Source organism: Pararge aegeria, chromosome 16, assembly GCF_905163445.1.
Source record: "Pararge aegeria chromosome 16, ilParAegt1.1, whole genome shotgun sequence".
In the NCBI taxonomy this organism is placed as follows: domain Eukaryota; kingdom Metazoa; phylum Arthropoda; class Insecta; order Lepidoptera; family Nymphalidae; genus Pararge; species Pararge aegeria.
Genome location: NC_053195.1, coordinates 13026159 through 13044029, shown reverse-complemented (window position 1 = coordinate 13044029; position 17871 = coordinate 13026159). Strand labels below are relative to the sequence as shown.

General features: G+C 33.5%; 2 protein-coding genes across 6 annotated transcripts in view; both read left to right on the top strand.

The window, feature by feature from the left end:
- The window catches only part of LOC120630270, a 175602-nt gene extending 171855 nt beyond the window's left edge, over window positions 1-3747 (top strand). For 3 of the 4 annotated variants that reach the window (XM_039899433.1, XM_039899435.1, XM_039899432.1), the window contains one exon: window positions 193-1325. In XM_039899433.1, coding sequence (XP_039755367.1) covers window positions 193-356 — 164 coding nt within the window. In that variant the 3' untranslated portion in view covers window positions 357-1325. Of the gene's footprint in view, window positions 1-192; window positions 1326-2629 lie in introns of those variants that run through there. The other variant, XM_039899434.1, reaches the window with a different exon arrangement.
- A 1065-nt stretch (window positions 3748-4812) lies between these two features.
- Window positions 4813-17871, top strand: part of LOC120630269 (supervillin-like) — a 294583-nt gene continuing 281524 nt past the window's right edge. For both annotated transcript variants that reach the window (XM_039899430.1, XM_039899428.1), the window contains exon 1: window positions 4813-5054. The gene's annotated coding sequence lies outside the window, so the exon portion shown is untranslated. The remainder of the gene's footprint in view (window positions 5055-17871) is intronic.

The following is a 17871-nucleotide window of genomic DNA, read 5'->3' as shown; positions in this document are numbered from 1 at the left end:
ACTTAATAACAATGTTTTTGAACACGAATGATTAGCGCAAAAGTATTATTATTCAGCGCTTTAACCGCAAAAGTATTAAACTTTGCGCTCAAACCCTAAACACCTTATCACACTTGTAAGATAAATTTAAACAATTATTTGGAATGCAAAACTTTACCTTTATAGTTTGCGTTGTTTTTGTTGTTTTGGCAGGCGATAGTACGAAGTCAAAGCGCAATTGGCACGACTCTGGCACGTTGATGTTAGCTTGCTCGTACACCTTAATGTTCTCGCAGCACCTGGCAGACTTGGATTGGTTGACGCTGCTCGGCTTGCTGTTGGCAATGATCACAATTATCGCCATGCTTGTAATTTGATGTGTAACACCGGTGCTGATGTAGTTGTACGCAAATCCTTAAGCCGAAGCCAAACTATAGCGACAGCAGACTAATTTTGCGAACGTTATCCCAAGACGAAGACTAGCTCGCGGAATAAAAAAAAAGTCAACGGAGCTTTGGTTTAGCTTGAACTTAAAATAAACGTAATTGTCGGTTCTTATGAACTTTGTGTCAAGACATTCAATGAATTCAGCATTTTTGGATTCAAGTGTCAAAGGGTGAAATCGGGAATAATGTTTGAAGACGCACGCTTGAAAATGGAAACATGGATCAGTCCTAAACTTTGCAGCTTTGTGTGTAGGTCTATCCTTTGCAAGAGGGACCAATAAAGCAAAGATGGTACTGCTGTTAAATCTGTCAATTTAGTATAGTTAAGGATTTGTGTACAATTGAATCGATGCCATTATACTGATATAACCTTGCATAAGTATTTTATAATTTTATATTTTATTGCATAAGTATTAGTTAATGTTGTATGCTACTTCATTTAAGGCACACAGTTGAAAAATATTCAATATTTTTGATAATTGAGCTATGAAATTGGCAAATATTAGCGGCACTTTGGTAAAATAGTTTATTAAAAGTTTTATTTTAATTATAACATAAATGTCTCTAAACTATATTCAAGCTGTGATTTATTATTTAAAAAATAAAAGGTGTTTCAAATACAAATAAATAAACTTGGAATTATCATCAATCATTGGTTTTCCGCAATTTGCATGATGAATAATGAATAAATGTTTGCATGTATTTTATTAGTACGTGCTTTATGATACAGGTGCTATTATGAACGTACACAACGTTATTGACAGTTCTAAAAGTACCTACTAGGAAATTATGGAACACGTACTGTAATTTTAATTTACCGAAGAGTTCAGTGCTAGTAGTGAAAAGGACAGCACTACTTTTAGAACTGTCAATTTAGTTTAAATATTTGTGTACAGTCGAATAAGTAACAATTTGTTTTGTTGTGTTTTAAGATTTTATTAACTTGTAAGAATGAATGCTTTTAAAGTTTTATTATAATTGAATGATATATTTTTTATAATAGTTGTACAAGGCTTATAATTTAATATTATTGTTATATCATATAAACTTTGGTCATACCTATTATACTTAATACTTAATCTATTTTAATCCATTTTCAAAATGTATTTCGTGTTACGAGTATTTAGGCAGTATATTACTCTTAATAAATAATATAAATATATTGTTATTAATTTTATAATAAGAGCCGGATCAAAAGTAAGTATTGGATCACAAAGGTGATTATTCGTTTGTACATCAATCTTGAAAGTATACTAAACTTACAGCTCTAAGTGCAATTTTTGCCTATTACAGTCCCTGTGAAAAGAATAGCTCTATGTATAAACCTGTTAATTCAATTAAACATAGAGATTCGTATACAATCATATTAGCACCATTACACGTCGCTAAGTAAACGCTGGTAGCCAACACGCTTTCGCCTCAATACTCGGCGCCTTATTAATATTGCCATAACGCCGAAATATTTACACGATGTTCTGCCACACTTCAATTGAAAGCATCTTTCAAATATACCTAAGCACTATACTTTTCTGTCTTTTATTATTATGGCCCTTGGTGTAAATAAATGTTTCGGATAATTTTATGCATAAGTACTGTAAAGAACTACTGCGTAACAATTTCTTGGATTATTATTTAAAGTGCACCCATGGACTATCTATAAATTTAAATGATAAAAATAGAACTGCCATGTATCCTTACTAATAAATTAAGCTATCCTTATAATTTAAATTTCGAATAATATCTATTTTCAGTAGCTTTTACAAGATGAAACGCGTATTTGGTAACTTTATAAAGCTATACCAACATTATTATCAAATGCTGAACCGATTTTAATGCAATTTTTTGAATTCCTCAGTTCAGGTTTTTAGATATGTTATACGTTTATTAGGACTTGCAGAAGTCATGTTTAGTTTTATTATAGTTGTAATGCCTCTTGAATTAACTCAGGTAGTTATTGCAAAGAAACTTTATTTGAATACGAACTAATGACAAAACAACATAAATATATACTAACAAAATTAATTTAATACAACAGCAGTAGTGTTTGCAATAAAAAATCATACCTACTAGCATTTAATCCGCTTAGATAACGGTAGTTATCATATTTAGGGAAAGCATTAATATGTTGACTATTAGGTACGTACCTATTACATATTATTCTTTAATAATTCTGTATATTATAATAATTGTTACATCTTTTCTAGGTGAAAACTGATTGCCCCATTGACAGCTCTGCCAGATAAGATTAACTCCGATGTTATATCTAAGATATTGTAATTAATTTATCCATAAGGATTACATATAAAATTGTAAATAACTACAGATTATGATAAAAATACTAGGAGAATTATTAACATTTTATAAGACTTCAATTCAATTGTTATTTAGGCAACTACGTTCACTAAAATGCACATTTTTAATTTACTTACGATATGTATGTAGTAACCTATTAGATTTAATTAAATTATTTTATATTCTTCTAAGTACCTACTGTAAATTTACGTCCGTATATTGAACCAAATTAGGAAATGAATGGCGCGAATTCAGTAGAAAAAAAAAACATTTTGTCCTTAACCTGACTGAGAGACAACGTGCTGCTTATAAACCGCTTAAGTATACAAAATTATGAACTTTAGGCAAGATTTTTTAAACAGGGGTTAGTACACACCACTTTTGAATTTTGAAAAATCTTCGCTTAATTAAACGAAACAAAACCTTCTTATGGTATATGAACTTAGTTATATATATGGTTTCTATAGAGGTTCTACCTAAATTCATTTTCAAATTATGATACTTAGGTTTAAAAATTCAATAATATTATTAGTTCGATCGCGGCAAATAACTTTTTAACTAAGATGACAGCTGTCAAAGAATGTAAAAGTCAACAAGGATCAGCTGAGATTAAGTTCCGCGTTAAAAATTCACCTTACCAATCGTTAATCGTATTTGAATGCAATAAAAGTTTTATCGTTAATATTTGGGTTTCGTTTAAATAAATCATTTATTTACTATTTTTTATATATTAGTAGGAAGTAGGAACCCATTCGTAGGTAACTTCTACCTGCCAATCAAAATTATTTACTCAACTATTTATTTGGTCCTAGATTTTTTATAATAATATTACGGCATTGAAAATTATATCGCGGCATAAACTTTACTTACCTACTATGTATTTCATTCTATTGATGTAACTATGTGAACTAAAGATAATATTAAAAATATAAATACCTACTTACTTTTATGTAGAGGCTTCCAGTTACGTTTATAAAGAGCACTATTTATATGAAAGAAAGTTATGATTCGAATAAAATGTTTTCAGTTATTTATTGTTTGATTGCTGTTCCTTATTATTCCCTAAATTCGTTACGCTAGTAAATCCTTAATCTTGTATTAACGATCAAAGTATTGAATTTTTTTTTGCCACAACTCTACTTCCAGTGATAGTAGGAGGTATCCCTAAACAATACCTACGTCCAGCAGCAGTAACTTTAACATCGTTTTGAAGAAGAGTAGGTCGTAGGTACCTAGCTACTGATTAGGTACTTATTCTGTCACCATAATCACGCTTAACTTGCTCTCCAAGATACGGGGAGAAAGCCAATTTCAAACTACAGGCTAGGACAAAAATTAATCCCAACAGAAAAAATTGGATACCTAACAAAAATACCAAACAAATTGAGAACCTCCTCCTTTCTAAAGTCGGTTAAATTTGTTAAAACGCATCAACCCATAACAACGCACTATTGGTAGGTACCGCGACCGGATAGTGTATTTTTTTTTAATGTTCAGAGCTAGCCTTCACCGTTAGGAAGTTAAAATATAAAGCGATTTCGCAGGAAGTTATTGGTTTGGAAGATTTTTAATTAAACGGTTATAGAAAAACGAAGTCGTTTTTAAGTTGAATTTCGCAGGCCGTCCCCATTATATCTTATTAAAATTATCGACTGTCAGCGGTTGTTCGTATATTAAATGTACACAATTTGGAAAATGTAAAACAACCTCTGCTGTTGTTAATTGTTATTGTTCGACAGCGCCATCTATTTAGTCTTACTAGTACTACTGGATAAACGATTGCCATCTAGCGGTCACCACCTGAGTGTATTGTAGAAGGGACGTCTTTTTTACTAATACTAACTTTTAACATAGATGGCACTGATTATAATAAAATAAAATTATAGAAAATAAATTTCACAAAAAAGACATAAAGTTCGGTGTTAAAACATATGAAATATGTAATTTTAGTACATGATTTCTTAAAAAAATAAACATTTACAAACTGGCAGCCCTAACTTAAAGTTGTCTATGTACTTGACAGTCACAATAATTAACAGTTGACACTTGACAGTTGACACATGTCTTCAGCAATTATTTGCAAATTGCATGAAAAACGGCCGATGGCCGCGTCGCGTTGTGAATTTTATTTGCGTACAGTTTTATTGTTTACGTATTGACGATAGATTTAGCATTGTTTGTTGATTGTCTATCTAATATCTGTTACATGTTTGTAGTGTTGAGTGTTTTATACACGTTATTGTGTGATAGCACGTGTTTTTTTACCGTAGCGAATTCATAACATCGGTCTACTTTGTTCCTGTAACCGTAACCTGCCTGCCCTGCGGATTTTAAAAGGTAACGGTTTTGAAATTTTGTTTACTTTATGACTTAAAAATGTTGCAAATTTAAAACTACGCCACACGCTTTAGATGGACAACTTTAATTAATACTTAGTTGTGCAAGTCAAGTTTGGCTACACAAATAAATACTTGTTTACGGTCGTTATCTTACCATGGGAATATTTTAGTAGTGTACCCATGCGTTGCGTTTTCATTTCTTTAAGCATATAATTATTTATATTTTTCTGGGTCACTATCTTTACACCTCACAGACACAAAAAAATGCCTAAGTTAGGTAAAGTAACAAAATTAAACTAAATAAATTAAAACTTGTAATATTATGACAATCTCAGATACATATTGGGTGTGTTAGATGTACTTTGTATTAGTTTTATCACACAAGTACTTAGAACTGGAGTAGGTACTTAGGTACACTTGACTACTAGTTTCCACAGTCCACCTGGCTATAATCAGCAGTAATCAGATCATTAAATATAACTAACTACCTATAGATAGTGGGAAGGCATAACATTTAGTTCTTATAACTACAAAATATTATTAATAAATAATAAAAACATATGTACAAAAATCAAATCTCCTTTTAGTGGTCCTGTACCCAAACGGTGAAAACAATACCCTATTATAAAGTATCCACTGTCTGTCAGTATGTGCATAAATCAATTTGTCTATCAGCATGCTATATCTCATGAAGGTCTAGTTACAATTAACACAGAATGTCTATATCTATTTCCACTCTAAAAAACAACAAATGTTAAATGTTGCACTTATTTATTATAGAGAACAAAAATGCTGTTTGCGCCAAATATTGTTAGGTATTAGGCATTAGGAAATTGGTGGGGCCATCCTCCGTTTTCCTGACGTATTTAAAGCTGAAGCTCCCAGTTAGTATCACTAACTTGTGAGAGTAGTTGTAATAACCACCCAACCCACATTGGAGCATGGTGGTAGTTCTTAGCTCTAAACAGTCTCTCCTATAAGAGAGGAGGCCTGTGGCCAGCAGTTTGACCTTAATTGGCTAGAATATGGAGTTATGAAAAATCTGAATTTCCAGGCTTAAAAGAGTTTGAACATCATGAAATCTATGAAAAGAATGTACAATATGAGCTGGGGATATCTACAGCTACTTTGCAAATTTCTGTTTGATCAGCCGTATGACTTATTGTAATAAAATCTTTAGGTACAACTGATTGGTCTATGTAGATGAAGCAGTCAGGCAGGCATTATGTTTGTATGTGTGTCTCTCAATCTAATAAGAAATGAAGATGTAAGAAAAGATGAATAATACATTATGTGAGCTTAGGACAACCTGTCATATTTTTCAAAAAATAAGTAATGAAGCGAGTATAGGTGGGCACTTTAATAAAAATATAATTAGAAAGTACCAAAATGTTCACGACCAACTGAGACAATATGGGCAGTTCAGTTTAGAGGCATGAGCATTATGTAAGTGGTAAAAGTTTCTGGCAAGTTTGTAGGATATAAAAATAGCTTCAAGAATCTGCGGGGTTATTCCAATTTCCGAACTGTAGTTAGTAACAATAAACAAAAGCAAAGTACCTTACATCTCATTGATTACTGACAGAAATATAATGATGTGATGTAAATCTTTTTATGTTATCCTTTTAAATTATAAAAAAACTTCAAAGTTGATGGACACCATAGAGTATATACATAAATATCCATCAAGATTATGGTCTAAGCCATCTCTGTGCCAAAATTTACCGAGTGCACTGGATATGGATGATATGGACATAAATAAGAAATGAATAAAATATATATGTTTACATTAGTTTCATTTTAATTAAAAGATATTTACACTTAAAAGTAAGAATGTTTTAAGAGAAGTAAAATTATGCATATTGAGCTCTTTTTGACTCAACAAAAGAAAATTAGACTACATCATTATAACAGTGTTGAGTCATTATATAGTAAGTTATGGTGTTGAGACATCAAACAACCCAATTGCTTCATTTAAGGGGAAGAGATAAATCCAGATCATCCTCTTATTGGGCCAAGGAGTTTTAGGCTATTTTTAGCATCTATTCCTAGTACCTTCCGGTATCAAAGTAGTTGATATCTTCTACACTATCTTATCTTTAATAAGGTTTCTTATTATTATTTATTGCTATTGATAGAAATCGCAATGATTATTTTTATCACTGGAATTATATGTAGCATTGCATCACATTCTATATTCACATTTTGCTGTCTTAAATCTACCAAATAAATGCAATAAGAAAAAATTTCAGTTATTTTTTTAGAAAGCATAGCTCAGAGAAGAGTTACCTGAGTAGGTATAATTTTACTAAGTAGGTACCTAACTTATCTATAAGACAAAAGTCGCAACTCTATTTATCTGCATACATTTTTGTTAGACAATCAGTCTATAAAATAGGTATTTAATATCATAATTAGTTTAAACATTTATTTTTAGCACCTTCTGGTTTATCTATGGGTGATGTTCCATGGATAAACTAAAAAAAACTTAGTGGTAAAACTTTTTCACATGCTGTTAATAAGTGATTAATAACATACATGATTGCAACGGTGTGTGCAATAATTGTGGCAACTAACAGACTGTGAACAACAATAACTATATTTCTGTGCCAAGCAATAATTGCTGTTTCCGTTAATTTCTTAGTTTCTAAACTCATCAATGCAGCTCAAATTGTATTTGCGTTTACTTGAACTGAGTTCCTGAGGTACCTAACACTATACAGATATTATAAATGCTGAAGTTTTTATTTGTTAGGTACTTGCTGTTCACCGCGTTTTACCCGTGTTAACGAAAGGTCGTAACGTAATGTTATATTGTGGCCACGCCACGCGGATATTTTATCTTTAAACGTTGATGTGACAGACGGACGGACATAGTACCTATCAGTACCATCTTGGTAGAAAAATTATAGATGTTTTATTATAAAAAGCGAAGAGCAAAAGATATTTAAAACCAGAAAGATTAAAAAAATTTGGCCGTGTGAATGTACTGAATTTGAAATATTCTTTTATATAGCTATACTGATCTGGTAGAACGCGCTATTCTCAGGAACTACTGGTTCGAATTGGAAAAATATTTTTGTATTGGGTATTCTATTTACCGAGGAAGGCTATATATATAGGCGAACGAACGAACCGGTGGTCTGTTGAGTCACTACAAACAGACTAACTTGACGTTTCAAAAGTGCTTATAAACTAGTCAGGTAGGTCACAAGGTTACGCTATAATTGTGAACGATGTGAAAATTGTTGCAAAAAAAAATCCTTTCGAGAGCTGGTAAAAGATGATGGTCAAAGTTACGCCGAAATAATGTATTACGGGATTGTTCATCTTTAAAAGTTCTAAAAAAAAGTCCCGGCCTGCATATGAATTTCTTTTAAAGGTTGCCTCATGCGCGGAGACCGGACAAAGTCGTCGGGGACCGCTATCATACGCATACAGGTCAAGCTAACAAAATAAACTGTACCAAAATGATGAAAAGATTAAAACTGCTGTCTATTGTTCCGTCTGACTTTGTAGGTTGTCCTCTTTTTAATTGTCCTTTATATAATGAAAGGTTAAAAGTTATCAGACAGTCTGTCTATCAAGACCACTTTTAAGAAGCACTCTCGCTATCACACTAAATATTTATAAAGGTCTTTTGAGCGGAGCGTAATTTGCAATGTCTTGTGCAGTATCGTTTATAAAAAGAATGGCACATCTTTTAAAACTTTTTTTTTTCTTGACGTTGGGGAAATCTCCTGGTTACGAGATACCCGAATTCTGAAGAATTGGGCTATGTGGGATATCTACCCACTAAAACTCCCTCGTTGGCCTGCCTCAGCACATGAAGGGAGGCTCTGGGATCTCTAAGAGTACTCAGTGGGCGCATAGATGGTATGCACAGGCTATGCTGATGATATAAAAGGAAGAAAATCTCCAGAACGAGTTATAAATACTTGAGGGTGGGCTTTTTAAAACTCTTACAATGCCTAGCCTTAAGCTTTTTATAACTCGTACTGGAGATTTTCTTCATATTATACCATCTACATACCCTGTGCATACCCTCTATGCACGCCACTGAGTGTACTCACATAAAAACAGTTTGTTTCAAAACTATCGATTGATGCCAAATCAATAGATAATATGTAAAGAAAGTAGAGAGTAAGGTGGCGGCTGTTAGCAGTGAGTCGAAGAAACGACTTTTTGTGGTAGTAGGTCGGAAGCAGATTAGTTAAGTTAGACACTTACACAGTTTCCTTTCAAATGATCTTGGATTAAAAACAGAACTTTCGCTATAAAAATTATCTATTGTTTAAGGGACTGTCAGTTTAAACAGATTGAAAATAATAATGCGGCTATCCATTGACTACTTCGGTCACATTGCTGACAAAAATGCGTAGAATAAGCTTATGATTACTGGTTAGATGGAAGGAAAAAGACACCAAGGCCGTAGCCCGAAACCGCGTTGGTCAGATAAGAGAGGCAGTCGACGCACCTATTTATAGTGTTATTCACAAGGCCATCAATAGACCATAATAGAAAAAATGGAGAAGGGAGTGCTATCTCATGGGAGCAACGCTCAAATTTGAGACAACGATGCGAAACGGAAGGGTCTTTAATTTATCAATGGCTTTTTTTTTGGAGTTTTGGCTTCCAGATCGCTAAACGTGAAAATCATAAATGTAGTTGCGTGTTGCAACACGAAATGGTTTCTAGTGCCTACCTGTGCATCAGAAACCAAGGTCAGTGAAACGAACGAACTACATGTTTTATCAGCAGTCTCACGCACTAGAAATCTTTATTAAAAGCAACAGGACTCGTACAAGCATAAGAGTAAGATATAATTATAGTGGGCGCAGCAACTGAGAGAGTTTGTGAAGATGTTAGAATGATTGTTATGTACTCAACTAGGCATAAACTGAAATTTAACTAAAAAATTTGCAGATTCTCAGATCAACAATTCTTGTATAAACACAATAAATACTTTTTATCCGTGAAAAATAGTATTGTCTTTACGGAAAATGGAGAACTTTCCATTCAGGACTAGTATGTATGAAAGTAGATTCATCAGTTATAATAATTATAGTGTACCGGGCAGACGTCGTCTTGCACGGTAAAGCAGAGCCACCGACCTGGTCTAATTATGTTTAAACCCTTCAGGTCCCAGGAACCCATTGACGTACAAACACACACACACACACACACAAATTTCATTCAAATCGGTCCAGTAGGAAGAGGGATTTGGTACCACTCGTACTTAAAAGTAGAAGAATAGCTTAAAATTATTTCCGTCGCTTTTAGTCTTTTCCTCACCGTTTAAACCTTCCCTGGACTTTCACGTATATTTTAATCCATAAATTAGCCGCTAATCTCGTGTTTTATTGAGACTAACGCACTATAGATGGTAGGTAATTAAGGTATAAAGTAAATAAGTCCAAGCCAAGCGCAAACTTCTCACTCAAGTTGGTATGTGTTAAGTATCTACTACTAAATTGTAGGTAGTAAATGCAATAAGTAACATTTTTCCACTTATAATTTTCTTAGATCGAATCACAGATAAATAAAATGGGACTTATCTGTGACTGTTCAGAATGATTTAATCTGGGTTTGATTTGTCATGCGGACAATATAGAGGTCACAATGAAGTTTTAAAGAAATAACCTGATCTGTTTAGTAAAAAGTTTGATTAAAAATATGCAATACTTTTCATAGAAATGTGTGTTCTTTGAATTTCTAAGCGAGGTTTCAACTGTTTCCTTCTTACCTCTACAGTATATATTGTAATTATACTTTTTAGATTCCTTCTTAAGTGAATATATTTTATTCGTAACGAGTTTTTCTTCGCTACCGCTTGGAATTCAGAATTGTTTTCAAAGAGATATAAAAAATTAAAGCTATTGCTGTATGACATAATTCCATGTGTTTTGAATTTTCCGGGATAAAGAAGAAAATCGTCTGCGAAAGGTACAGAGGTCATTTGCGGGAATGTGTATATGTAATTTTAACCAATGCACGCGTTTAATCATTGTGTTCAGACCCTTTTTTGAATTTGGATAATTTTAAAATCCGCCTTTGTTAAAATAACGACTTGTAAGAAAAAAAAACCCTATACATTTTTGAATTATAAGTTAGGTATATGTACTTACTTGATTGTATATAACGATTTGAATGTCAGTAGTTATTTAAAATTTGTTTCGTCTATAAAGTTAAGATATAAACGAGGTCATATAAAAAGTCACATCAACAGAGCCTAATTGTAATCACGGTAGAAAACAAAACATTCACGCGTCTGTTTCTCGTTATAAAGAGTATAATGTATTGTTTCTGTAATTGCCGCACGAAAGTAGGGTACAAGGCCGCAATTTGTATTGCCACCGTGGAGACGGAAGCCGGAGACATGGAAACGAGTGCTCATAAGTAGATATCGTTGTCTGATTGTACGTACAGAATGCTTTGTAAACAGCCTAGTAAGTTTTCTATTGGCACAGTTCCAAAAACTTCCGCGAAACGTTATCGTTTGTGTCCTTTACTCTTAGTACGAAAAACATATCCATGCGACGTCGCAACGCGGAAACGGCGTTCTGGAGACAATATCATGTCCATCTTGTATAACAACCAACTACTACCGTATTTATTTTTTTCGATTGATTTTTGTTAAACTAAGCATTTAAATTAAAATATGGTCAGTGGATGGCTACGTATTTCCGTGGTGTTACCTGGCACAAGGTGCCAACTGATAATCTGCGCTGTGTGCACCCACTGGCGCGTGCAGCACAATGCTGAGCTGGCACCTTTTTTCTAGATTGTGCCACACATAACATATGTGGTGTTGTGAATATTGTAATGAAACTTTCTTTCTTCTTTCTTTACCGCCGATTTCCAAATTTGCAACGAAACTCGAAATCGGCTGGCTGTGTCGAGAAGACAGGCACAGTAAAGCATTCTTGCATGTGCACATGAATAATTGCCTAACATTTATTTTTGTCCTAACCTAACTTTTTGCGAACTTTATGGAGAACGCTCTGGGGTGCAAGGGTTCAGAAGAAATCCGAAAAGGCTGAACCCTCCAGGCACACCGATTACCGATATTACAAGCTACAAATAAATTAGTAATAATTAGTCCTCCGCGTTTTATAAAAGTTCATAGAAAGACCATTTCTTTGCTTAGCCTATGGTCGACGGAAGTAAATTTAAAACCAGTTAAAAGATTATTCATTCAATGGATTCTCTAGCTATTTAAAATTATGATTTTGAACTTTAAAACTCCGACTTTCTCGCATTCTTAGTTTGCGGTGTTTATTTATATATAATACTTTGAAGGTAAAATATTTTTTGTATCGAAATATTTTTTTAGTTATCTAGTAGGTCTTTGGACCAACTTCGAGAATTTCCGATTTTACTTCCACAAACATGGCCCGCGCCGCTAAGCTATACAATATAATACTCACGCAATGAAATAAAACTAGTTGTCACTCAAGTTTATCTTGCTCTAGTTTGCAGCAATCGACATCATAGTACGAATTCGTATAATATATTATATACATAATTCGTACGGGCTAGTACGAATTTTTGACAGCGACATTATGTTAATCTCAATTCATACTGATTGGCTAACACTGTGCCAATTTTGGCTAAAATACGCAATATGAAGTTTCCTAAATGAAGCCGCAAACAATGATTATCTCAGAATCGCAGGTTAAGCACGAGGCCACATATCTTCCCGGAATATTCTTAATTGTAATAGAAATAAAGATCAAATTGCTGCACTCCGCGATAATTAGACTGACCTGATTTATGTTTTTTTTATAAACGTAATTGATCCTACAAAAAACGCTCTCAAAGCAAACACCGGTGTGGTTCGGATTATGGCAAATGAAGCTCTTTGGTCATATCATTCCGTAAAATAAAATCAGATTCTATTATAAATCTTTATATTGAATCTACTTTACTGAGGGCTTGCTACCGTTAGCTTAAAACAGTATTATTTTAAAGTTACCGTTTTATGCGACATATTCGAGTTATCGTCGCTAAAATAAGGGTTACTTAGATCTGAAACATAAGTTATTAGAAAAACAAAAAAAACATGCCTTTAACTACACCATTATTAACTATTCAACTATTGTAATTCCTGCCAGCTAAGTTAGTGTAAAGGAAGAATCGATATTTACCAGTCCTCGGGTCAGTAGGTTAATCAGCCATTTGTCTATAATTTTTTTTCTGTTTGGTTTTATGGATGCCCCTATGAACAATTCGGTGAGAATGAAGTCGGAATCCGTGACGTTTCGCCGAAGCGAAACTGCTTAATTATGATAATTGATTGGCATTCAATGGTTTATGGGAGAGAATAATCCAAAGTCCAAACACACATGGGGTTACCAAATCTCAGGATTTTTCCTGAGATTTCAGGATTTTTGGATTCTTGTCAGGATATCTGCTGAATTTTGCATGTGTCAGAATTTTTAGTCATTAAAATAAAGCTTACATTTTAAATTTCTTCTATAATAAAAAGTTGAACTAACTAAAAATAATTTTCCTTTGGTACCTAATGTTATGTCAATACTCATATATGCAAGTAGGCACTTTATTAGTTTTACCAACCTTTATAATATGTGAAGATGACTTTTTACGTAAGGTTTAGTTATTGATTTACAAAATGCCTCGCATGTTAAACTCTACAATTTACCAACATTGAATACATACTACATTGAATAATAATACAAAAGTATAGATTGAGCTGAAAACATCATGAGAGAGAGAGAGAGTGAAAATTCTAATCCTATTAAAATCTCAGGATTTTTTAATGGAAATCAGGCCTTTTCTCCGGACTAGACTACATATTCTCCTTTTTTTCGTCTGGTTACCCTACTTGCACCCATATAAAATGCTTTCACAGCGTTCTACGCGCCACATGTGACCTTACCAAAGTTCTTCCATAACTTCTCACATCCGGTCTTTCAAACAATCATTATGGTATCATAATGCAATTATTATTGGAAACATAAAGGAAATAAGGTTAGTTTTAATTATATACAGTCAGTCCTGTGCACTGCATTTGAATTAGTTACGTAATTGTTACTTAACTAATACTCATAAATCAGTAGCTGTATTTTCTTTCTGTTATCACCATACATAAACAAAGCTAGTTTTTGAGACTGACATCAGATGATAGTGACAGCTTAACAGATTTCGAACCGTGTCAGATAAAAAGATGTTCTAGGAAGGTCATCTGCAGATTATGGGCCGTTTTAAGACGGCGTTCACGGATTTTCGGAACAACTTCGATAAAATATACAAAAACCTTTGCATGAATCAAACCTGATATAAAGATAAATTTTAAAGAGAAGATAGATTTAAAACCCTATTTTTACTGAACAAAAAATGTTAAGTAATTCTCGTAAATCACGATCTGTATTCTCTTTCTGCTATCTATATTTAAGCCAAGCTAGTTTTTGAGACTGTCATCTTATGGCAGCAGGCAGCCATACAGGTCCCGTCACAGATAAAAAGATACTTCCTACGAAGGTCATCCTGCAGATGCCTGATTGCCGGCTGTTTTAAGACTGCGTTCACGGACACATCAAACCTGATAGTAATAAACAAAGAAAATTTAAAGGAAAGACATTTGTTTTCAAAACATATGTGCACTTGATATAATTGTTAATCATAATAGAACTATTCAGTTCTTGTGGTAAAAACAACCCTTATGCCGGCACGGTAAACTGCAGGCCACTCTTATGCCGTCTCGCACCCTCATCGCCACCGTTCTCGACTCTGTTTCTCGTCGGTCGGGCGTTGCGTGATGACCAACGTTTTCTTTATTTTTATCACTTATCCAAATCTTCGTTTCGTAAACAGATGCGATAACTGCTATTTTATCATTCCCATTGTATGTATCTTCATGTATATGCTGTTTTCATAGCTGCTCTTATATCTTGGCTTGTAGGTCTTACATTTATTTAAGACAGCAAATATTTAAATGCCGCAATTGATGATTAGAATAATAATCCATTCTATTAATTTTTTAATACCATTGTCTACAATAACATTTTAAAAAGATTTTCTTTTGCTGAACCGTTTTCCATTTTGAAAAGGACGTTGTTTAAACGCTTATCTTTATATCTTTAAACGAGCAATTCTTGTATATATATAATTGGAAAAACGATTTTCATGAAATTTAGTATATAAGGGGTTTCGGGGGCGATAAATAGATCTAGCTAGGATTCATTTTTAGAAAATGTCATTTCATTAGTGTTTTATCGATAAATTTATATATATATATCTCGGAATCGGCTCTAACGATTTTCATGAAATTTAGTATACAGGGGGTTTCGGGGGCGATGAATCCATCTAGCTAGGATTCATTTATATTGGAATCTCGGAATCATTTATATTGGACATACGACTATTTTTTAAGTCGACTCATTCGCGGACGAAGTCGTGCGGGTCCGCTAGTTGAACGCGATTATGTTACTCATGAACTTCTAGTCAGATATAAAATAAATATTCTTGCGTCCGACAGCCTATTTATATCTGAAATTAGTAGCCTATAATATTTTTTAGATGTTTTTTTTTAATTAAACGCAAGTAAATGCTAATTCGGGTCACAGACTCACAGCTAGTTCGTAATAGTCTTACCGCCATCAGGGGATTAAATAATATTAACCAGTTGTGTAACTAACTGAGCTGTAGGCTCTCTATATTATGAGTTTAATATAATATAAACAAGACAATTTTGGCTTCATGTAATCCTTTTAGTATGCGTCATGCCTTACATGAACACAAAGCCAATATAAAATAAGTATAAGGATTTTTTATATTGTCATTTATCTTACCCTATCAAAGTCAAAGTCAAAAATATCTTTATTCAAGTAGGCCCATAGGTGGCACTGATGCGTACATATGAATTACACGCTAGTGAGATGATGGCGAAAACCACATTCGTAAACTTAAAACTAAAGCTATGAGGGTTCCAAACGCGTCCTGATCTAAGAAGAAGCCCACAACAAACTTAGCTAGATGTTTTTTTTCTTTTTTTGTTATCACGATCTCACAATGTCATTTAAAATTATTAGAAGAGCAACCTGGTTAGAGCAATAATTCACACCCAAGCTTTTTTATCGATTACGTAGTCCTTTATACTACAATATGACTTTTCTATAAGCTTAAGTTTAATACATACTTTGAACTTTTTAAGAGACATCTCCAAGATGTCAATTGGTAGTTTATTGTAGAATTGTGTGCAATTTCCTCTAAACGAATTTTGAATTTTATGTAACCTAGTATATTGCACAGTAAGTTTATTCTTACTTCTAATGTTAACATTATTGCAGTCACATTTTTTCTTAAATTTAGAAATGTTTATTAGATTCCCTATTGGTGCGTTTATTTGCTCACAAATGTTACGGTATTGGTTGAGGTTACTTTTGAGTTCGTTTGTATTGGCTATATCTATAATGTGCACATTTATATTTAAGTGACACATTTCTGTCAATAAATATATTCTTTATTCTACACTCATCGTCACAAGTACGGCGCGTTTTATTCTTGCCGTTATGTAACTTTTTCCATGTCTTAAGTTAATTTATTAGGGTTACTTTTTAAACGTCAAGTCTGTCTGTTCATAGTGACTCTACCACTTATCTTGATGAAAGGCACGTAACCATATGATATGACATATCTACTTGGCCAACATTGGAAAAATCGATTTAAGGCATCGATAAGCAACTGTCGATGGGCAATAATATAAAATAGTAAATAATATTTAAAATGGTTTTCAATTTCATATCTCACGACGTTTCTGGGCAAAAGCGCCTTAAAAGTCATCCTATCACTGGCATTCGGTATCGGGTATAGGATAAATATATGATATTCCTCATCTAGCAATATTCGATTGTCCAGTCTCCTAGGATACACAATTTTTGTAAGATCGCTATAAAGTGCAAACTTGTCACCAATATAAGTAAAAAAAACGTTTTTGATTACGAGCTACGGAACCCTAAAACTGGACTTAACATTTACAATCGCAATTGCATCTTTTTCTTCCGAGTCACTGGTGTCCAGAGCAGAACCGGCTCTTGCGTGACGTGTTCCATGAGCGACTAATGTGGCGCTTCGTGCCAGTAACGCTCTTCACGCCGCGCGTACAGGTGCGTTCAGTGGACGCTTGTGACTCTTATGCGATCATACCACCCTGGTACTTTTTCGCGACAACCCATACATGGACTGTGTTGTGCTTTGTGTATGCTAATTTTGGTTTCGGCACGAATCGAATGTTCTCGAAACCTTACTTTAAATCTTTTATCTGTGAAAAAGGTAAATAAGTTTTGTTATTAAATTCAATTTTGTATAAATCGATACGCAATAAATGTGTTCTTGCAATAATACCGGTCGTATACTTGTAACTTGCAATCACTTATCAAGTTAACACCTATATGTTAAATCGGGAGAAAGTCGCAAAACTAAACTTAAGTAATCGAGTTTCGAACAAGAAATTTTATTGTTCTTGTTTTGCTTACTTTTTTATGGATAGCTTTTTGGGGTCCGCGATATTGCATTAATATTTCGTAAACAAATTGTCAGTAACTAATAACATCGCGTTATCTTAGGCTACCTATGATAAATGGTGCCGTTATATTAATCTAGGCATGACCCTAACGGTCATGAATATTAAATATGGCTTAAACGGACATGTCCTGGCACTCTAAATAGCCCGTGTCGATGAACTTGATTGTTGTTTAATGCCGTCATTATAGATTTATTAGTTTTTATGGACAAAGATAATTAACAGACTAGCGCGAAAATAATTTTAAGCAAAATATGTAGACAAACTTGCT